This window comes from Canis aureus, chromosome 32 (assembly GCF_053574225.1).
Source record: "Canis aureus isolate CA01 chromosome 32, VMU_Caureus_v.1.0, whole genome shotgun sequence".
NCBI classification, from domain to species: Eukaryota; Metazoa; Chordata; class Mammalia; order Carnivora; family Canidae; genus Canis; species Canis aureus.
Window position 1 is genome coordinate 44,970,503 of NC_135642.1, and position 27,949 is coordinate 44,998,451.

Genomic DNA, 27,949 nt, shown 5'->3' on the forward strand with positions numbered 1-27,949 from the left:
CGGCCTGGTCGCGGCGGGCGCGCGTGTGTCAGCGCGAGCCCGGCCTTGACCCGCTCCGGTAGCGACGGGCTCCGCGTGTGCGGGCGCTGCGGGAAGCTTTGGCGTAAATTTTTTTTTTTAAGATTTTACTTATTCATGAGACAGAGAGGCAGAGGGAGCAGCAGGCCCCATGCAGGGAGCCCGACGTGGACTCGATCCTGCGACCCCGGGGTCACGCCCCGGGCTGGAGGCGGCGCTAGACCGCGGGGCCACCCGGGCCGCCCCACGTAAATGCTTTCTTCAGACTGTGCAGTTGGGGGGAGCGCGCGGGGGCGGGGGACGCGGGCGCGCCTGGGCTCCCCCGACTCGGGCCGGAGCCGCGGCCCCGACGTCTAAGCGCTCAGGGGTTTCGGGTGTAGACTCGGGCTCGGGTAGCGGGGAAGAGCGCCCCGGCCCCGCCCCCGCCCCCCGCCAACCACTGGTCCGCGCGTCCAAGTGCTCAGAATCTGTTCCTTCTGCGTAGATCCCAAGGTGCGTCCACGCCTGTGCCTGCCGGACTCCCGTCGCTCGGCACTCGGCCCGCCGGGCCCATCCGCGTCCCTGCGCACCGCGAGGCCTCTTTTCCGGCCGAATCGATAAACCCGCGTCTCTACGCACTTCGAGTGGGCGGTTGTGAAGGCGCGCTGTGCCGGGCGGGTGCCGCCCTCTGTAAACAGCGGGGAATCGCCGCTGAGGGGGCCATGGCTAGGCCCGGGCTCTGAGGCGCCCGCGGGCCGTTGCCGTCCCCCCCCTTTGAGGAGCCCTCGGGCCGTTCTCGCGGCCCCTTCTCTGAGGCGCCCTCGGGCCGTTCCCGCCCACCCCTCTGAGGCGCCCTCGGGCCGTTCCCGCCCCCCCCAGGCGCCCTCGGGCCGTTCCCGCCCACCCCTCTGAGGCGCCCTCGGGCCGGTCCCGCCCCCCCTCTGAGGCGCCCTCGGGCCGGTCCCGCCCGCCCCTCTGAGGCGTCCTCGGGCCGTTCTCGCCCCCCGAGGCGCCCTCGGGCCGTTCCCGCCCCCCCCCCGCCAGGCGCCCGCGGGCCGTCCCCGCCCCCCACCTCTGAGGCGCCCGCGGGCCGTCCCCGCCCCCCTCTGAGGCGCCCTCGGGCCGTCCCGACCCCCCTCTGAGGCGCCCTCGGGCCGGTCCCGCCCCCCCCCCAGGCGCCCTCGGGCCGGTCCCGCCCCCCCCCTCTGAGGCGCCCGCGGGCCGTTGCCGTCCCCCCCTCTCTGAGGCGCCCTCGGGCCGGTCCCGCCCCCCCGAGGCGCCCTCGGGCCGGTCCCGCCCCCCCCTCTGAGGCGCCCTCGGGCCGGTCCCGCCCCCCCCCCCCCGAGGCGCCCGCGGGCCGGTCCCGCCCCCACCCCTCTGAGGCGCCCTCGGGCCGGTCCCGCCCCCCCCCTGAGGAGCCCGCGGGCCGTCCCCGCCCCCCCCCCGAGGCCGCCCGCGGGCCGTCCCCGCCCCCCCTTCCCAGGCACCCTCGGGTCGCCCCGCCGGCGGCGCACTCGCCCTTCTCTGCCTCCTCACCAAGGCACGTGTCTTTTCTGGCGTTTAAGCCCCTCGCCGGGTCAGGTGGCCGCTCCCCTGCACGCGCCTGTGGTCCGTGACGCTGAGCATCTCCCCCCGCGTGTCCGTCGGGTGTGGGCACGCCCTCCGCGCGACTCCTGCCTTCCCTGGGATTCCGAAGGAGGCGCGGCTGCATCCCCGCCGACGTCCCTTACCCCTGCTGCGCCCTCCAACGAGCCCGGCCTCCAGCCCCGTCTCCTGAGGGTGAACTCGATTCACCTAACGCAGCAGGTCCCAAGCATGTGGCCTCAGGACTCTTCACACGTTAATAATGACAACCCCACGGAGCTTGTGTGGGTTGGATCTACTATTGGCCATATTAAAGATTAACACTTCAATATTGATTCACATAAAATAGTAAGTCCAGATGAACAAAGACTAACAGAATATTTGTGAAAAAATAACTATGCCCTCCCTCATCCAATAGTGAACAGTTGTGGGGTCGCTTTAGTTGGCAAACCTCTAATTTCTGGCTTAATGGAAGCCAGCTGGACCTGCTTCTGAATGCCATCTGTTGCGCCGTCACATTGGGCGGGCTCTGGAAAAGCCCACTGTACGCTTGTAAGAAAATGGCAAATGTTTTAGGAAAATAACTTGACCCTAACCTCCTGGGAGGGTCCCTGGGGTCTCCAGAGTTCCCCAGATCGTACACTGACTAGCGCTGGCACAAAGTATGAATTCAGCCATCAGTTGAGAGGTGGGCACAAGCCCCAGTTCCAGCCAAGGAACAGTGAAGAGCAGTACGCGGGGTGGGTGGATGGGTGGGTGGCGGCAGCTTCTAAAAGACCAGACCATCATCTGCCTCTGCGCAGAGGAACGCGGATACAGCACCCAGACATAACATTGAATCCAAAGATAAAGCCAACACAGAAAAATCTCAAAGCAGCGTAGCAGAGCCCGGATGTCCCAGGCCTGAGTTTTCTGACCAAAGTTTTTCTGGGAGAAGACTTGATAGCTGTCTGTAAAGAGGCCACGGGAATACCACGGAGGGGGCAGACTCTTGTTAACGGGGGAGGGGGGGACTAGGGATGGCTATGGAGAAAGCAGTACTTGGATTTATATTAAGGAAAGAGCGGGAGAGGGAGAAGGTTGAGGAAAACCGGAGTATAACCAAGTCCATGTACACCATTTCTGGGTTCCCTAGGTTCCTCTTGTTAAATCAATCTGCCTCTGTTCCTCTCAACCCTCTTCCTCACCCCATCCCACCATATATAAATCCTACTTCAAAAAAAAACCCTCACTCTTGGCTTCAGGTGTTTGTAAGCTCTATTATCTCTTACAAGGGAAAAGTAACAAAGTTATTTTTTAAATGGTTTTTTATTCATAAACTTGATGCAAGTTTACAAAATTTACTGTACATTGCCAAATAAATCTGCAATGAAAAATAAAACCCCCAAAAAACAAAGCATGCCAAGTGTGCAGCTGTCGATCTGCTAGCCATCAGGATATTAAAGAATTCAATAATGTATTCAAGATTTAGCCTTAGGTTTAAGGAACTTTAATGCTTTTAAAGAATCCTGGCTGGTTACTTATTATCTCAGCAACTGGCGATCAGAACTTTATACAAATGTAACCCAAGTACACAAAAATGCCAGAAAATATTTTTCTACTGTTCTCTCTTAACCAAAATAGAGCAAAAACAAGTCACACACACACAGTAACGCAGAAGTGCCAAGTTTCTCTGATGTGGTCTACAAAGTTAAGAATCGAAACTTAGAGCAAATGTGTAAGAAACATTTTTGAATTTTGTAACATGTTTGTGCAGAAAAATGTGCTTCTGGATTTCATTTTAAAAGTGCTTAATAACTAGAATTTGCTTTTAAGTCAAACTTGGGTAGATAAAAAAAAAAAAATCTATCACCAACCTAAACCAGACTGATTCAAGTAAGGCAATAAAATGGAGGTACGCTGATTTGAGTCACGTTTTATAAAAGAATGAACATGGCAGGATTCCTATTAGTCTTTCAATGTAAAAGCCATCGTTATGACTATAGCAAAAATTTTAAGAGTCTCCAAATTAGATATCTTTTTGTGCTTCGCTGTGTAACTTTTTGCTCAAGGATTCTCTTTGTGCCAATCACTTTACAAGTTTATTAGTTTAAAAAGGATTGCAACATCCCGTTAATAAAATGGAAACACAAAGTAAAATGATTTAGTATTTTAAATAACTTCAAGCTCTATACTGCAGTTCTTCATAAGAAATACTGAACCAACAAAGAAGCGGATTCAGCCCAGCAAGACTGATGCCCCAGTGGAAAGTACTACTCACAAAGCTTTAATTTACACAGCCTTGCTTTGCTTTGCCTAAAAGGTACAATACAACTCAGCATATTTTTGGGAAACAATTCATATTTTCACCTAGCCATAAAAAAGTTTAACAGTTTAATGAGGAGGTTTCCTGTCATTATTTTGGCAATATCAAAAAATGGTTTTTATTTGAAAAAGCTAGTGTGATTTAGAAGACCTTAAATTTTCTAAACCAATATTAAAATATCAAACTTTTATTGGCTCTAAATGGAACAGTATATTGCAAGTCCTTATAACACATGAGCTCAATATGGGAAAGTTACCCTATAGTCGCAACTTCTATAACCTGATGCTGACTTGTCTGCTTAACAGATTTTTCATGAAAAAGAGATGAGTGGCCAGTATGAGTAAATGCCCCACTACTCAGTCCAAGATACCTAAAATGAGCAAAATGAAAAGGCTGTAACTCATACTGGATGTCAGTCAACAGATTATCCACTAAAATATCTATTAGCTAATGTCTTCGGTACTGCTGTTATAAGGGCACTCAAAGCTTGTGTCTGGATGTTGGAAAGATTTTCTTTAAAGCAACATTGGTTCAAAGGTACGACAGTCAACATATTTAGCCATCTTCCTTTGGAGGGGTATACCAGCCTGAAACACAATGGAAAAAATGTTAAAAGACCTTCTTGAGTCAGTAAGAGTAATGGCATTTCGTTTAAGTTTGGCTACTTCCTCTACTCATATTTTTCTTGTTTAAACCTATTGTAAAAATTAAACTTACATTCGGGTTGATAACATAGCATTTTGATATGTGCACAACAAAGTTATTTTCCATGAATAAATTGTACTTGAGTTTTCAACATAAAATTTCTACACTAATTGAATATCTAGCTAAAGGTGATAGCATGGAACAACGGACTACAAGCTAGGTTTGCTCTTCCATTTCAACTGCATAAAAGTAAACCTAACTGAAAATAACTATCCCCCAAACAAAATGCTGGCATTTTAAAATAATAAGAACCTGGACTGTCATTAATACAACGATACCATTTCACCAGTGAGGAAGTCATCTCAGCAAGTGCAGTGACTATGCCTAGGATCAGAGTTGGCAGCACAAACCAACCTGGAACCTTTCCTGATTCTGAATCAAATGCTCTTTTACCAAAGCTAAGCTTATACACACCCACTTTCTAAAATACATTTACATAAACATTTTGGAATGATGACTACAATGTTTGCTTCAACAAAAAATAAGTAAAAGAAAAAATGTGACTGTTTCCCAGACAACAAAAATCTAAGCTCTCTATAGAAAGGCTAACGAAACTAAGTATTGCTTCGCACGAAATGGCCATTGGAACAGTATGAATATACCAAGATATGTAGAGCATCCACATGGTTATGAAGTCATATACAAGTACCTGTGGATTTAATTTAACGTGCTATGAATTATTATTATGAAAACCCAGCCTTGCCCTCAAGTTTTATCATTTCCTTTAGAAACTTGAACTGTTTCAAATATTACTTTCAGAAATAGTCACTGAAAAAAGTGGTGAATTTGCTTTGAAATTAAAAGTGTGCACAAAGCACAAGTATTAAGTCACAAGCTACCACATTTCTAGTAAAGAACATTTTGCTGTAAATACTCTCCTTAAAGAAAACTACTTCCTATTAACTTGCTCTGCACAACAAAGCATCAGTTTCACTACCATGGCTATAATGAATATCTTGTTATCAGCACTTAGTTACAAAGTGCCATGCGTATACAGTATTCTTTTTCCTCACAAGTCTGGCAAGACAGATAGCACCTTTTTAGAGATGAGGAAATGGGACTTGCTCAGAGACACACAGCTAGTGAGTAACACAAATGATACTTGAAAAATCAGTCTTCTAATTCCAAATCTACCTGTTAGAGACAAAAACTCAAAACATGCATTGTGAATACCAGCAAAATTTAAGGTATAATAAACTTCATGAAAGATATTTTAAGTTTTTTAAATTTCCAACTCAAATACTCTTATATGTCTATATGTCTGTTTTTACTTGAATAGATAAATGTGTATGACTGTCAAAAAGCACTAGGTAGTCTGAAGATGTTTCAGAAACAGCTGGTTCAGGATCCTGATTGCATTTACTCAGTATCAAGAACAAGAACTCCACCTGCACAATTGCCTTGAACCCAATTCCTATCCAAATACCAGACATTTCAAGCAAGTAAAGTGATTTGTTCATTAATCTACTAAAAAATCTTGACTGACTCAGGTTCTCAGGCCAAGTATTTAGGATACAAAGATTTTTTTAATGAAGCAGTGTGTGCATCCTCAAAAGTTAAATTTTTTCATTGTGGTAACAGTACTTTAAGAACTTAAGGCAAAAACAAAAACAGGAAAAGTTATCAGTAGGAAGTACCTCATAGAAAACTTCATAAATGGTAATAAATACTTATTGAATTAAACGTACCATTTTTCTCATGTATCTGTACAATGGAATTATAGGATTGTTGGGCTCTTGCTAGATTATATTGATTCTGAAAGAGAATTACACATTTTAAATAAAAACTGTAAGTAGATGAAGATCATTACAAATAATTTATTGGATGTATTACTACTATGCTTAAAAGAACACAGGAAACGAAATATTTCCATTTCAAAAATAACTTTCACTTCAAACCCTCATTTCTCAATTTCATTATTCTCTACCACTTTAGAGTAACAAAACCAAAGTTGTACTACAATAAAAATCTATTTAAGCTCCACAGTTCACTTTTACAAATCCTTTTACTGGACAAGTATAAGGCTTTATAGTTCTAGTGCCCCTCTCCACTGGTGAGTCAAGTCAAAGAATGCTATTTGGACATGAGTAAAACTCCCATCTCTCTTCCTCATAACTGCCACGTCCCTCCCCCCACCCCCCAAAAAAGCCACCACACACACACAAAAAGCCTGAAATATGACCGTTAGATAAGGTAACACTAAGCTTTGAGGACTACGTGTATCAATGACACCTTAAGTTAAAAATCTAAAAAAATATCATAAGTGGCACCAAGGCATTACTAAAGGACTCCTGTTTTGGTAGCCTCTTTAGATCCTCTTTTAAAGGGCCAAATTTAGGATTGATTTTGTTTCTATCAGTACAACTGAGCAACATTTTAACCTACAATATATCATGAGCATTCTTCATAGTGGTACACACCCGTTATATCATAGAACTTAATAATAAATTCACACAGCACAAGAATTAAAAAGTATAAAACATTCTAGGTGAAAATTCTCCTTCCTACCTGTCCCGCAACCATCCGGTTCTTCCTCTCATCCACCCTCCTTTTTCCTACTCAAGTTAATTACCGTTAGTTTCTTGTATCTCCTTAAGATTATATAAGAAAAGCCATGTATAGCTTATTGTTAGTACCCACCATCCCCTGCTTTTCCTCCCAAGAAATGGTAGGTAGTATGCTGCAGACACCGTTCTACTCCCTTATCTCCCCTGAATCTTGGACCTGGTTCCCTATCAGTGTGCAAAAAGCTTAATCCTCCTGTTTTATTAAATCCTCCTGTTTTTATTCTGTTACATGGAGAGTCAAATATCTTATTAATCTCCAATTGGTGGACATTTAGGTTGTTTTCAGTATTTTGTTGTCACAGTGTTATAGTGAGTAACCCTGAACAAATATTTCCAAAGTCCTGGGGAAAAGTCCTTGAGCAGAACTGCTGGGTCAAAAGATATATAGGCCTTTGTAATCTTGAGGTGTTGCTAAAATAGCTGTCCTTAAGTAAGAGTGTATAAATGGGCTCCACGTGTGGGAATGGTGGGAATGCCTCTATACCATCTCACCAGAGCCCTCTTACAAACCTTTGTTATTTGTAATATCAGAGGTGGAAGGAAGTGGGGGGGGGGATTTGATTTGCATTTCCATTACTGAGTGAGGCTGAGTGTGTCTCCAAATGTTCACAAGCTATTTATTTCTATTTCTGCAAATAGATGTTTTAGGTCTTTCTTTTTCTACAGTGTAGCCTTTTTCACTTTCTAAGACTTTTTTTTTTTTTTTTAAGATTTTATATATTTATTCATAGAGACACAGATGGGGGGCAGGCAGAGGGAGAAGCAGCCTCCATGCAGGGAGCCCGATGTGGGACTCCAACCCGGGACTCCAGGATCACGCCCTGGGCTCCCAAGGGCAGGAACTAAGCCACTGAGCCACCCAGGGATCCCCATCTAAGACCTCTTTAAAAACAGTAAAACCCTCCCATACCGCATCTGTAAAACAAAGAAAATGTGCCCTAATGGTATCTGTAAGTTAATGAAAAGTAGTGTTATTCAGTCAGCCTGTTCACCAAGGGACAAAGGTACAAGAGAAACATTATACAGGAAAAATACACATAGATGGGAACTTGCAAATGATGGAGCAGCAGTCGCTTCCTATCCCTACTGCCCATCTACAAGAGGAGAAAGAAAGAACATCAGCCTTGCCCATTCCCAGTTGTCAACATCAGGATCTTCGTCCAATTTAGAGAAGGTCACTGTGGAGGCTTCTGGTACCAGGGAGTTGGCCCTTTCTGTTTTCTGCTCCACTGACCTCTGCACATATCATTGTTAACTCCTTCCTTCTGCTTTCAGCTTACCTGATTGTCTTTTCTAACACTGAGTTAGAAGCTTGGCTCATTTATTTTTTATTTTTTTTTAATGATACAAGGATTTTAGGGCAAGGAGTATTCAGTCCGAGCTCTCCTTGACTTCCTAGCACGCAGTAATTTCATTATTGCTGTTCTCTAGCTATCCTGCAGTTTTCATTTCAAAGCCCCTATTAAGGGCTGTCTGAATTTCATAATTCCACAAAAGGAACATTTGTTTTCTTGTTAAAGTTTTTAATTTAATGAGGATCAGAGGATGACATCTATCCTTTTCCCACTTCGAAAATTTGAAGTTTTCTTCACTGAACAGGATTAGTTTCATGAATGTTTGAAAGAGAGAGAGAGAGAGAGAGGGAGGAAGGATAGATAAAGGGATAGAGAAGGAAAGAGGGACAGAGGGAGAACTTTAGTATTTCTATTATGGTTCAGTTCTAAGTATTTTTAAATATTCATAAGATTCTTTAACCATGATTTATTTATTTTAAGATTTATTTATTTATGAGAGACACAGAAAGAGGCAGAAACATAGGTCCCAGGACCCTGGGACCCCGGGAAGGCAGGCGCTCAACCACTGAGCCACCTCGGTGCTGCATGATTTAGAATGGTGTTTAATTTACAAATTCATATGGATTTTCATTAATCTTTTCATTACTGACTTCTAACCTTAACTGCTATGGGCTTGTTTTTTAAGTATTAATTTATGGGGGATCCCTGGATGGCCGGCAGTTTAGTGCCTGCCTTCGGCCCAGGCTATGGTCCTGGAGTCCCGGGATTGAGTCCCACATCAGGCTCTCTGAATGAAGCCTGCTTCTCCCTCTGCCTGTGTCTCTGCCCCTCTTTCTCTCTGTGTCTCTCATGAATAATAAAATCATAAAAAAATTAATTTACGAATTTATCATTTTCCCCCATATCCCACAAATGCTTGGGAAAGATGTAGTACCTAACTATTGGCTACAGAGTTCTACAACTGTCCATTTGACCAAGCTTAATTTGTTCTTCAAGTCTATGGGCAACAGGGAATGATTTATTGGTGCCTTTCCTGATTGTAGAAATAGTTTAGGAGCTACTCCAACAGTTGCTGTGCTCTAGGATTTGACTATTTATTTACCCCAACTATCATGCCTTCTATGCAGTGAATGAACCTTGCCTATCCAAACCCCAAATTCTTGCCAAGTCATAATAGAAGAACTCTACTTTAGAAGGCTTTCTCATTACTACAGCCTGGAGTTAATGTTACAGCCTGTAGCCCATGTTAACTGACCAGAAAACCAGCCTGGCCGACATCCTTCTGCCCCATGGCTTACTCTCAGCTCCTGCTGGCTGAGCCTACGAGAGCAAGCTAATGGCAGGGCTGTGCAATGACTCTTGCCTGCAGAAAGCTGCACATCCTGAGCAACATCAATTTGACCCTATCTCCAAATTTCGTATGTTCTGAGAGGCATTTTTTTTTCTCCAGTACTTACGTGTATCATTTTAGTAATATTTTCAGGAAACAAATTCATTCATTTATTTTTAATCAACAGCTAATAGTATCATTAAAAATATTTAAAATATTTTTGAAGTAATAGTCATATGTCAAAAAAATTCAAAGAGCACAAATGATTTAAAGTCTCTCTTCCATCTCTAACTTACCCCATCAATATTTCAATACCCCCTTTTCAGAAATAATACTTTCTTGAATATCTTTACAGAGATGGTCTCTGCTTAAAAAAAAAAAAAAAAAAAAGACAAAAAAAGAAAAAAGAAAAAAAAAAAGACACATCTACATAATACATCCTTGTCTCTCTCTCCCTCCCTCCCTCTCTCTCTCTCTCTCTCTCTCTCTCACACACACACACACACACACACACAAATGGTAGCCTATTTTTTAACACCATTTAGCACATGATTTGACAGTATTTTTAAGTTAACATTCAGACTACTTCCTGTAGTTTAAAATCCTTGAAGGTAAAACTCCTAATTATATAAAGTTTCCATATTCTTAACTGATATTTATTAATAAGAAGAAAAAAACTGAAAGAGTGAAGTTTTATCATAACAATTCATTAAAAAAATTCACCTTGTAAGACATACTTTAATATGCAAATGTGCTTAGTTGCCCAACTTAGCACTCTGTATAAAACCTATAAATCATGGAAACATAAGGGTTGAAAATAATACTGACATTGAGTGATTCCAAGAGAACTGTGCCACTGAACAGAGTATTGGTACTATAGAATTTTAAAACTGGAAGAGACTGAAAATATCCAGACAATTGTTTTTAAGGTAAAGATACAGACACCCAGAAGAGGTAAGTTTACACAGTGAGTTACTGGTAAAATGTTCTCTCAATTACTCAAAAACAATCCTCTTTCTAAGCCTTTTATATATTTTAACAAGAAAAACATGCTAATTAAAAAAAAACATGATGAAATTTCACATCAAGTTCTATATAAAAAAAATAAATAAATGCCAGGAAGAAATTTAAAAGACCAGAAGTATACCAAATGGTAATATTATTTCTAGTTAAATGTAGTTAAGCAATTCATTAGCATTCAATAATTAACTTGTAGATTTTATAAAAAAATGTTATTTTTATTTTGTTCCAGTGTAAAGAAACATCTCTTAAAAGAACTCAAGTAAGACTGACTATATAGGACTACCCCAAATAAATGATTTTTATAATAGCCTTTTCAATTTTTTCTTCCTTTGTGAATTAATTAAGAGTCTACTGGACTCCTGCTTTGATGTGCAATATAGTTATAAATACATAATTTAGATTTCAAACTATTTGGATAGGCATTTAACACAAAATTCACACAGACCTTTAGGAACACCCAAATTTTTGAAATGTTAGGTCAGGATAATTTCCATCAACAAATATTTCTGCAAAATATACTAACTTAAGAGTATTATCCTTGGTCCATTTAACTGTTTATAGACAACTACAATTAGACATGGAAAGAGGTTTCTGACATAGTGAATAAAGAACAGAACTCTGTGGGTAAGAGTAGAGACTAACACTAGGCCGTCTGGTTCCAATCCTCATTCTGCCACCTGTCCACCTTACCTACATGCGTTATCTAACCTCCATGTGCTTCAGTTTCCTCATCCACAAAATGAGGACGAAAATATTACCTACTCTTCTGTCAGTAAAAGGACTGAAATAGTACCTACAAGTAAAAAGTTTAGATCAGAGCCTAACATATAAATGCTCACTGGGAATTAACTATTATAACATGATCTCAATTTCGGCAATCTTTAAAGTACATATAATTTTTAACTCATTAGCATATACATACAAGACTTCAAATTATAGACATGTTTACCTATAGTAAGAATAACAAAGACTAGAAGAACAAGAAGATGTCTCATAAGGTAACAGAAAACATGTATTATCATTTATGTGATCTTCTTAATAAAGGTACCTTATTTGCTCCAAACTGCACTCTGGCTTTGCCTTTCACTAAGGTGGCATTGATCTGCATGATGACTGATTCTATTGAGTAGGCACTGCTCCAGCCCTACAGGAAGAAGAAAAAACACAGTGGTACTCTTGATTCCCACTTGGGAAAACTTAAAATGGCACGTAGCAGCTTGACAACAGCAAGACAATGTTAAGAAGTTTGTATACAAGAGAAAAAAGTAAAGTTGGACTTTCTAAAAATCTTGTAAAACAAAAACAAAATCTATGTTCTAAGTATCAAACATGAGCAAATTATAACCTTATAGAAACATCGCTCTCAGAACACCTATCCTTGCATAGATTAAGCACCAAGTACAATGTCATTTTATTGGTTTGCCTTAAATAGCATTTCATTATTAAAAGTAGGTACTCTTCAAAACAATTTTTTGGTGGCATTACATCAGAGCTTTTTCACTCAGAATCTAATTTAACATCATCAAAACACTCCACCGAAATTGAAAAACAGGAGTACCACAAGAAAACCAGTCACCTGTTTTGTGAGAAGTTCCATACATAGTGCTCCACCACCCAACACATACCTTAAAAAGAGAAAAGGAAATCATATTTAATTCTCTAAATGTCAGCGTTCCTTTTTATTTAAAGTACCACCACTTAGGAATACATACAAGTCAAGGTTAGAAGATAACATCCAAAAATGAGAATAGTGGTTAGGGTTCCAGGACTAAGGATAGTTAAACAATTCTAATGTCATCGCTTTATAACTGTCTTAATTAAAAAAAAAAATAGTTCTTAGAGACAGAATACTTAATCTAAGGATATCAGAAACTAGGAACTTACTCCTGAATATCCCAGGAAATGGGAGTATTACATTCATCTGAAAATTTCTCTAACAGTTATGTTAGCCAATGACACCAGTTTTGCCCCATCTGTAATAATGAACATGACATGGTATTTTTGTGGTTTAAATTGTTTTCATCCATCTCTTTGTGAGGATCAAGTGGTTCTCACCATAGAGTCCCTTCTCTGGGACTCCTCAATTTCTCTTTCCAATCCTGAGAACTGTTCTCTGAACCAGACAACTTCTGGAAATCTCCCAGATTTCTCTTAGGAAATCGTTATTTAGATCAAGATTATTCAACCTTTTAACCCTTCCTCAAACAAAATAATTTCATTTCTCCTTTAATGTTATTTTGACCTTCAAAATATATTAAATATCATGCCTAAAATAAAATCAAGGGAATAATTATAGAAGACAGACTGATAAATCTTGAAAATACATAAGCTAAGACCACAAGTCTGAACACCAAGGCCATTACAAACTTTTTTGTCCTCTGGAATTCTGCCCATGTCTTTCCCTTGCCTGACATTCTTTTGGCTCCCTACTTTTCCAAATGCCGTATCTTTCTCCAGTAAAGCTTGCCAAGACCATTCTAGTATACAGATTTTGCATTCTGGCTACCCAAATGCCTCCTTGTGTTGACTAAACCAAATTACAGAAAAGTAAGGAATCTAAAAACTTCTATTGTAGACCATTATCATTATTAGTTATAGTAAAATTATTCAGTAATGGAATTTATTCAGTAAGTCCCACATCCTGGAGAATTTAAGCTAGTGTCTCCCTAACCTGACTGCACCAAACTCTGGGAACTTCCACAGTTAATATTATAGGAGGGAAAGAAAAACACTTCAAAACACTAAATTTGGGTAGAGAATCAGAAGATTTACAAACTTGTTTGTATATTCTCCTAGATCTCTAAAACACAGACATCTCCAATCATCTGAATCTCCCAATGGGCTCAAAGAGTATCTTGTATAAAGTGGCTTTAAATAAGCACTTGTTGATTTAACAGAATTAGAAGATCCATGCTTTCATTTGAATTTTGGTTTCTCCATAAATTGCTCAAACTCTAGTCATCTGTTAATGAGTTAACACTATTACTGATCTTTACACTTCAGAAATGCTAAATACAGACAGGGACTCAGACTATTATCTTAGGAAAAAAGAGTTGTGTAGACCAGCCCAAGTTACAAATTACCTGCCACCTTTCTTTTTAGCACCCACTCTTCATTCTGGGCATGGAGAGTCTTTCAGGTGGGAAGAAGGCAAGATTTTGTATTCACGGGCCAAAAGAAACTAATTTTCTACAAGGCCTTAACTACACAAATGTTTGTTGGATCTCTAAACACAAGAAACAGCTCTAGAACCTACATAAAAGTGAGGAAAGCAAACTTTTCCTTAACACATACTATTAGTAGCATTTACACCTATAAAAGGAGAGATTGATTCTACTTCCACATTGAGTTGTATTCACTCTATCAATATATGCTCCAAATACTTATTGTTCTTTGCCTTCAAATAGTTCCTGCTGAATATTGAGACAATTCAAGAATATTAGAAAAAAGGAAAAATAATAATAATCTAAGGGTCACTTAAAGATAATATGCCACATATGGGCATGGTAATAGTTTCAATTTTAAAAAAACCTCAGTTGTGGGCGCCTGGTTGGCTCAGTTGGTGAAATGTGCGACTCTCGATCTTGGGGTTAGGAGTTTGAGCCTGGCACTGGGTGTGGAGATTACTTAAAAACAGTTATCTTTAAGAAAAACAAGATACCCACTACTTGCTTCGATGTGGAGGGACCTGGAGGGTATTATGCTGAGTGAAATAAGTCAATCGGAAAAGGACAAACATTATACGGTCTCATTCATTTGGGGAATATAAAAAATTAGTGAAAGGGAATAAAGGGAAAAGAGAAAATGAATGAAAATATCAGCGAGGGTGACAAAACATGAGAGACACCTAACTCTGGGAAATGAACAAGGGGTAGTGGAAAGGGAGGTGGGAGGGGGGTTGGGGTGACTGGGTGATGGGCACTGAGGGAGGCACTTGGCGGGATGAGCACTGAGTGTTATGCTATATGTTGGCAAATTGAACACCAATAAAAAAAAATAATAATAAAAATAAAACCAAAACAAAAAAGAAATCCCCAACCAAAACAAATAAATAACTTCAGTTGCCAAAGTTGCATAGCAAACACTATCCTAAAGCTTAGCCTCTTTAGGCAATGTATAATTTTTGTTATACTAGGAAATTCTTGCAAGAATGTTTGCCAGTTAATCTCATCCACAAGCTAGGATGATCACTTAAATTGCATTGATGAGGAAACAACAGAAATCATTTATCAGTGTTCATAGAACATGATTAAGTGATGCTAAAAAAAAAAAAAAAAAAGATGAGGAATATAAAAATTTTATATTATAGTCAAATTCTTAACAATAGTCACATGGGGGAAAAAAAAAAAGGAGGGCTTACCCAGGCCACATAAAACAGTCATGACCCTCCCCATTCTTGAGGTAAGGAAATAAACTATACGTTGTAAGAACAGAGACTTTAGATAGGAATAAATGAAAATGCTGGCACTTAAAACCAGACTATTCAGAACACATTCCCTTAATACAGACAGAAACAACCCACGGTCATCTAGAAGTAGAAACATTCTCTTCATGGATGAATGGGGCACAAATAAAAATTCACATTATGTTAACCAATAAAGTATTTTCAGTTGCCTATGGATAGCTGCTCACAATGTATTAATGAGATAAAAAATAAATAATCTTTATGATTCTCTTTTAAGTTACTATACTCTGACCTGGACTAAGCAAGAAAGATAGCCAAGTACTGATGGCTCATTAAAATACCAAGCCTTAAAAAAAAAAAAAAAAAAAAAAAGCCTTGGGTAGGGGAGGCTGGGGGCGTCTGACTTCAGCTCAGGTCATGATCCCAGGGTCCTGGGACTCAGTGGCAAGTCTGCCTCTCCCTCTGCCCCTCTCCCCACTTGGGCATGTTCGTGTTCTCTCTCTCTCTCTCTCTCTCTCTCTCTCTCTCAAATAAATAAAATCCAAAACACAATTTCAGAAAAATATAAACCAAGCCTGGAATTACGTATTACCCTAAGCTGTCCACATCTTGCTAACTTACTGTAATTCACTGACTCATGAATATTTACCGCACAAAAATATACTACACACCGACCAGGGAGAGGATACACTGAAGAAAAACGACAGGACCCTGTCCTTCACGTGTACCATCTAGTTAAGATCACGGGCTAAACAAATAAAGTACGGAAAGGGGACTCAGAGCTCTCGAAGGAATAACCAGGGGACTCTTTAAAAATGTGCTGGTCAGGAACGGTGTCTCTACGAGTAACGTACAAGCCGAGATTTGTAGGAGGTAGAAGTGTGGGCGGGAGTAACATTCCAGGCAGAGGAATGCATGCTTAAGAAAGGTTAGGAGGGAAAACACATGCCGGTACTGAAAGACATTGAGTGGGGCACCAGCTTTGACAGGACAAGTAGCGTCCAAGAGGGTTAGAGGGGAAGCCAAGGGCAAGATCACAGACAGCTTACAGAATACGGGAAGAGCACCAACCTGTGAGCAATGGAAAGACAGGGATGAGTTCAAGCAGGAGAACAACATAATCAAACACAAATTTATAAAAGATCACGCTAAAAGCTTACACGACAGAAGGAACACAAGCAGGAGTCCAGTCAGGAAGCCTCGGAAGTGGTCCACGTGAGAAACGGTGGTGGTAGCAACAGAAACAGAGACAAGTAACTGGATCTGGGACCTCTCTGAGGAGGAGAATTAGAGGACTGGAGGTGGGAAGGGAGGGTATAAAGAAGAACTACATTCAATAACGGAGATGGAGAAGATGGGGCAAAGAGCCTGGAAAGAAGAGGAGTTCGAGTTTCCATGCTATAGAGTTGGAGATGCCCGTGCAGAGACATCCATGTTGGCGCGCCCGGGTGGCTCAGCGGTTGAGCTCTGCTTTGGGCCCAGGGCGTGATCCTGGAGTTCTGGGATTAAGGCACACGTCAGGCTCCCTGCATGGAGCCTGCTTCTCCCTCTGCCTGTGTCTCTGCCTCTCTCCATGCCTCTCATGAATAAATAAATAAATAAAATATTTTTAAAAACAGAGAGACATTCAAGTAGAGATGTCAAAAAGGCAGGTCGATATTGGGAGTAGAAAAGACAAAAACACAGGATGAGCGCTGGGTGATATGCTATAGGTTGGCAAATTTTGAACTCAAAAAAAAAAAAAAAAAAAAAAGACAAAAACATTAGCTATAAAACCTGGCAGTCGCTGACACAGAAGATATTTTGAAAGCCATGGGAGCCTCTTCAACAAACAACACTAGAGCAATCGGACCATTAAGGAAAAACCCTCTGATTTAAATCTCATACCTTATACAAAAGTTAACTCAAAATGATGCACAGACTCATCTGTAAAATGTAAAACTATAAAACTGAGAAAACACAAAATAAGAGACTTTCTTCAGGATCTAGGACAAGGAAAAGAGTTCTTAAATTTGACACCAAAAGCATTATCCATAAAAGGAAAAACATCTATAAATTGAAACTCATCAAAACTAAAAACTTTTTGCAAGACACAAAATAAAAAAAAATCTGTTGTGTTTCCATACACTAGTAATGACATAGCAGAAAGAGAAATTAAGAGAATGATCCCATTTACAATTTCATCAAAAAGAATTATACCTAGGAATAAATTTAACCAAGGAGGTGAAAGACCTGTACTCTAAAAACTCTAAGACACTGATGAAAGAAATAAAAGGTGACATAAATAAACGGCAAGACATACTATGCCCATGACTCAGAAGAATATTGTTTAAGTGCCCATATTATCCAAAACCATCTATGGATTGGTGTAATTCCCATCAAAATACCAACAGTGTTTTTCAGAGAACTAGAACAAAAAAAATCTTAAGATCTGTATGGAACCACAAAAGACTGAATAACCAAAGCAATCTTAAGAAAGAGCAAAAAAGCTGATGGTATTACAATTCCAAGTTTCAAACTGTACTACAAAGCTATAGTAATCAAAACACTATGGTACTGGCACAAGAAGAGACACGTAGATTAATGGAACAGAACAGAGAGCCCAGAAATAAACCCACACATACATGGTCAATTAATCTATGACAAAGACAAGAAAACACAATGGGGAAGAACGACCATTTATTCAATAGTGTTGGGAAAACTGGACAGGGAGCTACATGCAAGAGAATGAAACCATTCTCTTACATCATACACAAAAATAAACTCAAAATAGATTAAAGACCTAATTTTAAGATCTGAAACCATAAAACTCCTAGAAGAAAACACAGGCAGTAAACTCTTATAAACCATCCTTAACAATATTTTCCTGGATATGTCCCCCAGGCAAAGGAAACAAAAGCAAAAGTAAACAATTGGGATTACACCAAACTGAAAAGCTTTTGCACAGCAAAGGAAACCATCAATAAAACAAAAAGGCAACTCACCGCATGGGAAAAGATACTCACAAATGATATATGCATTAAGGGGTTAATATCCAAAATATATAAAGAATGCATAGAACTCAACACCAAAAATTCTAACAATCCAATTTAAAAAGCAGTGTAGAACCTAACTAGACCATTTTTCCAAAGAAGGCCTACAGATGGTCAACAGACATATGAAAAGAAGCGCAACACTAGTCATCAGGAAAATGCAAATCTAAACCACAATTATGTATCCACTCACACCAGTCAGAATGACTAGTATCAAAAAGATAAGAAACAACAAGTGTTGGCTAGGATGTAGAGAAAGGGAACCCTCATGCACTGTTGGTGGGAAGGTTAATTGGTAGCCACTGTGGAAAATAGTATGAGGTTCCTCAAAAAACTAAGAAGAGAATTACCATATGATCTAGTAATTCCACTTCTGGGTGTGTGTGTACACACACACACACACATACACACAGTGGAATAGCATTCAGCTTTAAAAAGGAATGAGATCCTGCCATTTGTTAATAAGGACAGGCCTAGGGTATTATGCTAAGTGAAATAAGAAAAGTGAAAGACAAATACCACGCGATTTCGCTTCTGTGTGGAACCTAAAAAACAAAACAAATGAACAAACAGCAAAAAAATACAGACAACAGATTCATGGTTGCCAGGCCAATAAGTAGGGGGAAGGTGGTGAGGGGAGTGGGGGGAATAGGTGAAGAGGATTAACAGGTACAAACTTCCAGTTACAAAATAAGTCACAGGGATGGAAAGTACAGCATAGGGAATATGGTTAATACTATTGTGATAACTTTGTATGGTGACAGATGGTAACTACAGTTATCACAGTATGCATTTTATTTCTTTTAAGATTTTATTTATTTGACAGCACAAGCAGGGTCAGAGGGAGAAGCAGACTCCCGACAGAGCAGGGAGCCCAATAGCGGGACTCGATCCCAGGACCCAGGATCACGACCTGAGCCAAAGTCAGACGCTTAACCAACTGAGCCACCCAGGCACCCTGACACAGTATGCACTTTCTGATGCTTAAAACTGGCAAATCACTAGGTTGTACATCCAAAACCAACGATATTATACATCAACTACATCTCAATTTAAATAGATAAACTAAAAACCTTTGCTCTACAAAAGATTTTGTTAGGAAGACAAAATGAAGGTACATACTGGGAGAAATTAAAAACCATCTATTACAACAAAGGACTATTATGTAGACCACACTAAAAAATTTTTTCCAAAATTGAGAAATTGGCAAGAGATGTGGACAGATATTTCACGAAAGAGTCTATGAAGTTGCCAAGTAAACATATGAAAGATACTCAATATTAGGAAATATGCCTTAGGGAAAAGCAGATTAAAACTATAATGAGGTATCACTACCTATCAGAATAGCTAAAATAAAAACAAGTGGCGAAACCAAATGCTGGCAAAGATGTGGAGAAACTAGATCACTTACACATCCCTGGTAAGACTATAAAACGGTAAAGCCACTATGGAAAACAGTTTGACAATTTCTTTAAAAATTCAATATACTACAAGAAGAATATGAGCTAGCCACAGCACTCTTGGACACATACCCTAGAGAAAGCAGAACAGTGTACACAAGCACTCCTAGCAGCTTCATTTTGCAGGAGCCAAACCCTAGAATCAGCCCAGGAGTCCTTCAGGTGGCTGGTTAAACCATGGAATGCTTCTCAGCAATGAAAACGAACAAACTAGTCATATATGTAGATGAATCTCCCGGGAAGTGGGTGAGTAAATACAACTAATCCCTAGAAGTTACAATTCCAAAATAGAGGATTCCATTTATGTAACTACGTTTTTTGAAATGGCAAAATATTAAAAATGCAGGACAGATTAGTGGTTGCCACCAGGGGTTAGAGAAGTGGGCGTATACGAGGGAGGTGAGTGTGGTTTGAAAAGACAAGACAGATTCTTGTGTATTTCGAACTTCAATATCCTTCACTGTGGTGGTGGATACACAAACCTATACAGGCGATCGAGTTATACAGAACTTAATACAAACATACACACAAATGAGATAAGAAAAACTCAGAAAATCTAAGGTCTATGGATTGTATCAGGGTCTCACCATAATATCACACTATGGTTTTGTGAAATGTTACACTGGCAAAGTGTACAAGGAATCTTTATTATTTCTTATAGCTGTATGTGAATGTACAATTATCTCAAACATTTCAATTTAAAAAAAGCCACAGGAATAGAAGGAAAAGACAAAAGAGAGAAGACCCAGTACCAATTTCTGAAGAACTCCAACATGGAGAAGTTAGGTGAACAAAAGGAGCTACCAGCTAAAGAGACCAAGAGGAAACAGCCAGCAGCCAAGAGAAAAATGTTGCGATGTTACTGAGAAATCAATACTGATTTCTCAGATCATCAAATATGATAAAGCCTGAAAAGGGCCCCCTGAGTTTACCAACATGGAAGTCCCTGTTGGCAACAGTGGGGGGAATATTAACCGCTGATGCCAGACTAGAGAGGCTGAAGAGTAACCAGAAAGTGAAGAGTGTGATTATAGAAACGTCGCTGTGGGAGTACAAATGGGGTGGTCACTTTGGAAGAGTCCAGCGTTTCATCAAAAAGTTTAACAGTTACCAGAGGATCTAGTAATTCCACATAGGTGTATATATAAGGAGAAATGAAAATATGCATGCAGATCAGAACATGTGAATGTTCATAGAAGCATTCTTCATGGTAGCCAAAGGCAGACAACAAATGTCCATAGATAAAATGTGGGACAGCCATACAACGGAGTATTATTCATCCATAAAGTGGAATTAATAATATATGCTACAGTAGATGAACTTTAAAAACATTTGCTAAGTGAAAGAAGCCAGCCATAGAAGGCTACATTTTGTATGGTCCCACTTATATGAAAGGTGCCAAACAGGAAAATCCTTAGAGACAGAATGGAGATTAGTGGTTGGCAGTGGGTGGGGGGCTGCAGTGGGAATGAGAAATGACTGCTACCGGGTACGGGATTTCTTTCAGGGAGTAATGAAAATGTTTTGAAATAAGACAGTGGTGATGTTTACACAACTCTATGAATATACCAAAAACCACTGAACTGTACACTTTCAAAGGTTGAGTTTTAGCATATGTGAATTGTATCACAACGAAGCAATGAAACTGTTATTTAAAAAATAGTTTGGCTGTGGGGACGCCTGGGTGGCTCAGCCGTCGAGCGTCTGCCTTTGACTCAGGTGTTGATCCTGGAGACCGGGATCAAGTCCCACATCAGGCTCCCTGCATGGAGCCTGCTTCTCCCTCTGCCTGTGTCTGTGCCTCTCTCTGTCTCTGATGAATAAATAAATAACATCTTAAAAAAAATAGTTTGGCTGTGATAAGAAACAGAGGAAGAGGATGATAGCTAGAAGATGGAGGATAAAACATATATAGGACAAAAACAGCTCAATAATCTCATCAGACTCAGTGCTTAAGTGTTAGGCTGAGCCTGAGGTTCCAAGGCTCTGTGTTTTATCAATCCTTCATCAGGCCTTCACCTTTTTTAGTTCTTCTCTCATCAGCCAGTAAGTCCTCCCCATCATGTAACAGTGGACTATGAAGACCAAGTCACTGCGGTTCTGCTTCACATTAGTGCTCACCTTCCATTCATCTTTCCACTTCCACGGTACCAAATTAGGGTGTCTTCACTTTACTCTAAGACAGGGCCATCAGCTTGCTTGCTTGCTTGCTCATTCATTCATTCATTCATTCCATTCATTCATTTTTAGGATTTATTTGTGAGGGAGAGAGAGCAAGCCAGAGAGTGAGAATGAGTGCAAGAGCCTGTGTAAGCAGGGGGAGGGGCAGAGGGAGAGAAGAAGTAGCCTCCATGCAGAATGCAGAGCCCAACACGGGGCTTGACAGGACCCTGAGATCATGACCTGAGTTGAATTCCAGAGTCCAATGATCAACAGAATGAGCCACTCAGATGCCCCAAGACAGGGCCATCAGCTCTTAACTAGCCTTGCATTCTTCTAGGCTTTCTGAACACCATTGTCTTCTTCCATTGTTATATTTCCTTCTAAAACATTCTCTTTCCTGTATTTTCCTGTTCCTGAACCAACTAATGAGAGAGAAATTCAATACCCTCAGGTCATAGTTTGCTTACCAGGAAAAAAGAAAATGAAAACAAAAAAACAAAAAGCCCTGCACCACTCCACAGTCCTATAAAAACCACATTTTCATGTAACTCTTCCATAGGAGTTCTACCCACCTTGCTGTCTAGTTCAAACTCGTCTGGTCTGGTGTGCTATGAATACATCACATTCTTTCCTAGATATGTGATTATATTTACTTTTTCACCTATGTAGATAATTTTCCTTCAACCTCCACCAGCGAAACTCACTCTTACTTCAATGCCCACCCCTCACCCCCACCCCCAGATCCCACCTGTGGGACACAGTCTTCCCAGATCGCTATACTGGAGGCAACTCCCTTTTTCTTTAACCTCAAAGAACTCAAGTCCACACTTCACATTTGCAAATCAATGAAGTACTTAATGCTTTTAATCTCCTTTTATTTTTTTGACTTTTAATTTTCTTACTTTTAATCTCCTTTTAGTTGTTGGCTTTTGGTGTAATGAAAAAACATTTTACTAGAAGGTTTATTTGGGTAAGCTGACAAGCTGACTTACTATTCAAATCATTCATTTGTATAATGGGATTAATAACACCCAAAAGAAAAAGACAGCAATGAAGAGAAACTATGTAACAGATTTTTAAACTGAAATTGGTATTATTCAACTTCATGTCTTTGTCTCCACAACTAGATGGTAAACTAAAGATCAGAAATACTTAAATTTCTTAGGATTTCTCATGACAAAATATGAAAAATCTATGCTATTCAAGGTTAGATCAGATTTCAAAATGATCTGATAAGAATATTTTTATACATTTATCCTGAATTGACAAAAATTTTTTGAAATCTCTTCCTTAATCATTTATAGCCATCTATATTTTTTATCTAAATGAAATTATTACTATGTCAACAATAGCAATGATCAAAGTAAGGACTGAAGATTTATTTTTTTTTATTTTTTGGACTGAAGATTTTTAGATCTTACACCATAATATGGATTACCTCACAAGGTTGAATTGGTCAATTTACAATTTCACAATTCTCTAATTAGTTTAATTGCTCCTAATTTAAGGACCTGCAGAACATTTAATAACTAACCTAGGTACCAATTCTGATCTTTTCGCCATCTTTCATAAGACTTCTAATAACAAAAAAGCAATACAAGCTTCAATAAAAATGCAAGACAATTTGATTCTACCAAACTGAAACCACCACCTTTGCAAGGAATTAGATGGCCAGGTCCACAGGGCCATGAGATTTTCTGTGATTATTCCAGGTATCAGGCTTGTGAGAATCATTCTCAAATCTTTCTCTAAATCCTCAATCACAATTTATATTTTAAAAACATTTGTTTTTTTTAATGGTAAAATATATAAAAACAGGAGACATAATAAACTCTTACTGATAACATAATAGTTCATAACCAATGGTTCTCAAATGATGGTTCCCAAACTAGCAACATCAGCTTCACCTGAGACCATCTTAGAAATGTAGAATGCAAATTCTCAGCCTTTTCCCACATCCCAGACCTAGTGAATTAGAAGCCTTGGGGTGAAGCCCAGCATTCTAGGCCTCCTAGCATTTAGCTAGCCCTCCAAATGATTCTGATGCACACTATCAAAGAGAATAGTTACTGAAACTTACCCTCCTGAGAGAACAGGTAACACCACTCGAACAAATGGAGGATCAAATGGAAAGTTATCCTAAAAAGCAAATATGCAAATTTAAGTCATTTTAAGAAAATCCTGAACACTGTATTATTTCAAAGACTTTTAAATAGTCTGTAAAGAATGTGTGCATTTATTATCTGATGATGAGGGTCATAAAAGTAAAAATCGCATCAAAACTGAGATGAAGTAAAAACCAAAGCAAATAAAAATGAAGTCAAGGTCAGTGATTTTACCAAATCAGAACAGTGCTTTCAATAGAGTCATGAAAAATATGAAGGGGCTCCACTTGCAATAGAACTATATAAAGGAACCCTTCCAATCATGATAGACTAGGTAACTTAGATCAATCCTCCAGTCAAGAACTAGAAGAGGTGGACAAAATATGACAATTACAGAGCCAAGATCTGGAAGAAAAAGGGAGCCCTAGAGAGTGGGTCCTTTCTTCCCTCCACCCCACTCCCACTTTGGGTTTTCTTTCAATTATAGAAGAGGAAGACAAGCAGTCAAGATCAGTATAACTCAGACTCACACTCACAAGGCTGGGGAGGTAGATATTGGAGCTGGGGTTGGCCAAGGAGAGGCCTAGACAAGTCTCCCACACCTTAAGGTCAGGATCCTGAAGGACAAGTGATAAATTGCCCTAACTGACAAGCACCGAAGTCCAGCTTTACATCACCTAATCCCTGACCCGATTCAGTGATCCTTGGTTGCTAGTGCCCAAGTGGGGCAAATGTAAACCCTTTCTGGAGAAGAATACCATCCAAGGCTTCAAATTAGCTAATTTTTCACTTGTAATGTCTATTATTAAAAATAGCCCATTACACAAGACTTAAAGACAAGCATGTCCAGGAAGTGAGAAGCAAATTACACAAAACCTGTAAGAGAGCAAGATTAAATAGAACCATCAGACATAGCTTTTAAAATAACTATGTTGAATATGTACAAGCAAAGAAAAGACAAGATTGAAAACCTTGGCAAAGGACTAAAATAACAAAAATGAATTACATAGAAATTCTGAAACTTAACAGATGAATTTAGCCACAAGTAGAGACTCAGTGAAAGAGAAATTCAGTACACAGGCCAGAAAACATACAAAATGAAGCCGAGAGAGAGAAAAAGGTAGAAAATACAGAAAATAACAAGACACAGGTGAATGTATTGAATAGGCTTATTTTATGTAGAGTCCTAGAAGGAGAGGAGAGAACGGGACTGATGCAGTATTTGGAGAGAATGTGTGAGTATTTTCCAAAACAGAAAGACTTCACAAGATTTAAGTGCTATGAGTATTCTGACAAATAGATTTCTACTGCAAGGGAGAACCTACCCACACAAGATGCCAACTTAATGGCAATTATTACAATCTACTTCCAAATAAATTGTAGATAAAAGGTGAGCTACTTAGCAGATGTAATGAAAGACACAGATGCAAAGCTTGGTAAATAAAGTGCAATGTCATTTAATCTATTTTTTAGATCTTTACGTATTGATCCAAAATGATAAACTGTTTTTAATTGACTATATGACTGAGAGAACTACCTTCATTTTAAGTAATTCTTCAGAGTAACTCCTCCACATCAAGACCGAGGGACTCTGTTCCATAAACTACACCCGGGAACTCAGTAATCAATATTTTACAGAAATAAGAGTTCCTTAAAGGGTTATTGTAGGGAGGATGGGGATGACTGTGAACATAGAAATTTGAGTTATCTTGGCATACTAACTCCGAAACTGAGGATCTTTAGGTTCACAAGGATCATGAGGTTTCCAGTTCAATACCTTGGGCTTTCAAGATACTTTTAATGATGAGGAACATTCTACTCTTGAAAGATTGGCACCAGATGGCTCTACATAGTTATCACTTCCCTATACTCAGTTGAAAAGCATCTCTTTAAAGTCTGACTTACTAGTTTTAATGTCATGCTTTGTGTTAATCAAAAACCGAGACAAAAGCTTCCACATAACTATTCCTTTAAATAGTTGAAGACAAGCTCTCATGATCCCTATGTTCTTCTCTCCAAACCTACAGTTTAACCACCTATCTTAGGACATGGAAATAGCTTTCAAATCCTTGCCCCTATTCTCTAAATGAACCTATATTTGTCTGGATAACCCCTTCCCAAAATACCACCTCAGAATTCAGCTCAGTAGTTCACATACGACTTGAAAAACCAGACCACCACCTCTTTAAAAAACACAGCATAACACATTAGCCTAGCTGCAGACGAATCTAGTAGGTCCACAATCCCCAAACTTGTGTTATATTTTATCTCAAGCTCCATTCTCTTATTACTTATGACTTTCAAGTTGTCACCATGGACATCTGAGGCCACAAACACTGTTGACGCTCCTTCCTGTAAATCCTTCTTTCTGAGTCATACCTCCAAAATCTGTGAATCCTGATACTTAATAACTCAGTAGTTCAGTTTGCAACGGTCACTTAGTTCAGAGCAATCATATTATTCCTAGTCCTTTTAACAAATACTCCAGCCCTAGCAAACTGGCAGGGAGTCATGGTCCAGAAAGACAAATACAGAATTTCAGCTATTTACCTTCCAGATCGTCCCCTCCCTGAAGTTCTATCTAGATTATGAAAATACCATGAAAACATTAAGTGCAGCCACAAGTCTTTCAGTTGCCTGGTCAACATTTTATATTTCCTTAAAGAGATCTCTTGAGAAAGAAGTGAGAGGGCAGGGACATACAGGGGGCTTTCAAAGGTCCTGATGAAAAACAAAAGGACAATTTTTTTTTATAACACAATTTATATCAGTTTCAGGTGTAAGGTTCTTTTTTTTAAAAAAAAAAAAGATTTTATTTGTTTATTCATGAGAGACAGAGACACAGAGAGAGGCAGAGACACAGGCAGAGGGAGACGCAGGCTCCATTCAGAGAGCCCGACGTGGGACTCGATCCCAGGACCTAGGGATCACGACCTGGGCTGAAGGAAGATGCTCAACTGCTGAGCCACCCAGGGATCCCTCAGGTGTAAGGTTCTATTTCTTAACCTTGGTATTGGACATGTGGGAATATGATTTAATAGATTGTTCATGTTAAAATATTCTGCACAAATACACACACACACACACACTCTTTCTAAAAAGCTACTGTCCTGGTTTATTTTTTCAACATACGAATCAATAAAAATGCAGTCATTAGCAACTTCAGTAAATATATACCAGACTCACTCTGGGAATACCTATACTCAGTTGAAAAGCATCTCAACTGACAACCATAAGAGTTTCTATAATAACAAAACAGGGAAAATACAGACATTTGACATTTGGGTAAATTGAAGAAAGTTGAATCATAAATGAAGATATATCCCCAGACAAAAATATATACATGCAAAAGATGCTTCCAGAAAATTAGTTTTTTTTGCAAGTATAAAGTACCCTTTCATGTCTTTGCTTTCTTCCTTCAAAACCCTTCATACTGGGGATCCCTGGATGGCTCAGTGGTTTAGCGCCTGCCTTTGGCCCAGGGCTTGATCCTGAAGTCCCAGGATCAAGTCCCACATCAAGGCTCCCTGCGTGGAGTCTGCTTCACCCTCTGCCTGTGTCTCTGCTTCTCTCTCTCTCTCTCTCTCTAATGAATAAATAAATAAAATCTTTTTAAAAAATGTTTAAAAAAAAAAAAAAAACCTCATACCCGTCTATTCTCACCTATTCCTACCACCATCATCCTTCATTCCTTCTTGCCCAGATTAAAATCAAAGCCCCAACTAGTCTCCCAGAAATCTACTCTATCTTATCCAAACCCTATTCGGATACTGAAGACCTAATAATTGTTTTAAAAAGTAATAATAAAAAGCCTAACAGATCAATCATGCCCCTACCTAAAAACCTCTAGTAAGTCTTTACTGTAAAGGCTAAGATCCCAGGTTCTTCATCATGGTCTCCAAAGCACTACGGCCTTCATCACAGATTTCTCCCCTAGGAAGAATACAGGCTCTTGAAGAACGCGAATTATATGTAGAT

The 27,949-nt window shown here is 39.9% G+C and overlaps 1 protein-coding gene across 3 annotated transcripts in view; it reads right to left on the bottom strand.

Annotated features, from left to right (window-relative positions):
- Positions 1–2,870: 2,870 nt before the first annotated feature.
- Positions 2,871–27,949, bottom strand: part of UBE2Q2 (ubiquitin conjugating enzyme E2 Q2) — a 58,541-nt gene continuing 33,462 nt past the window's right edge. For 2 of the 3 annotated variants that reach the window (XM_077882063.1, XM_077882062.1), the window contains 5 exons: positions 23,947–24,005; positions 12,383–12,431; positions 11,855–11,950; positions 6,280–6,346; positions 2,871–4,473 (listed from right to left, as the gene is read on the bottom strand). In XM_077882063.1, coding sequence (XP_077738189.1) covers positions 4,442–4,473; positions 6,280–6,346; positions 11,855–11,950; positions 12,383–12,431; positions 23,947–24,005 — 303 coding nt within the window. In that variant the 3' untranslated portion in view covers positions 2,871–4,441. The remainder of the gene's footprint in view (positions 4,474–6,279; positions 6,347–11,854; positions 11,951–12,382; positions 12,432–23,946; positions 24,006–27,949) is intronic. The other variant, XR_013370623.1, reaches the window with a different exon arrangement.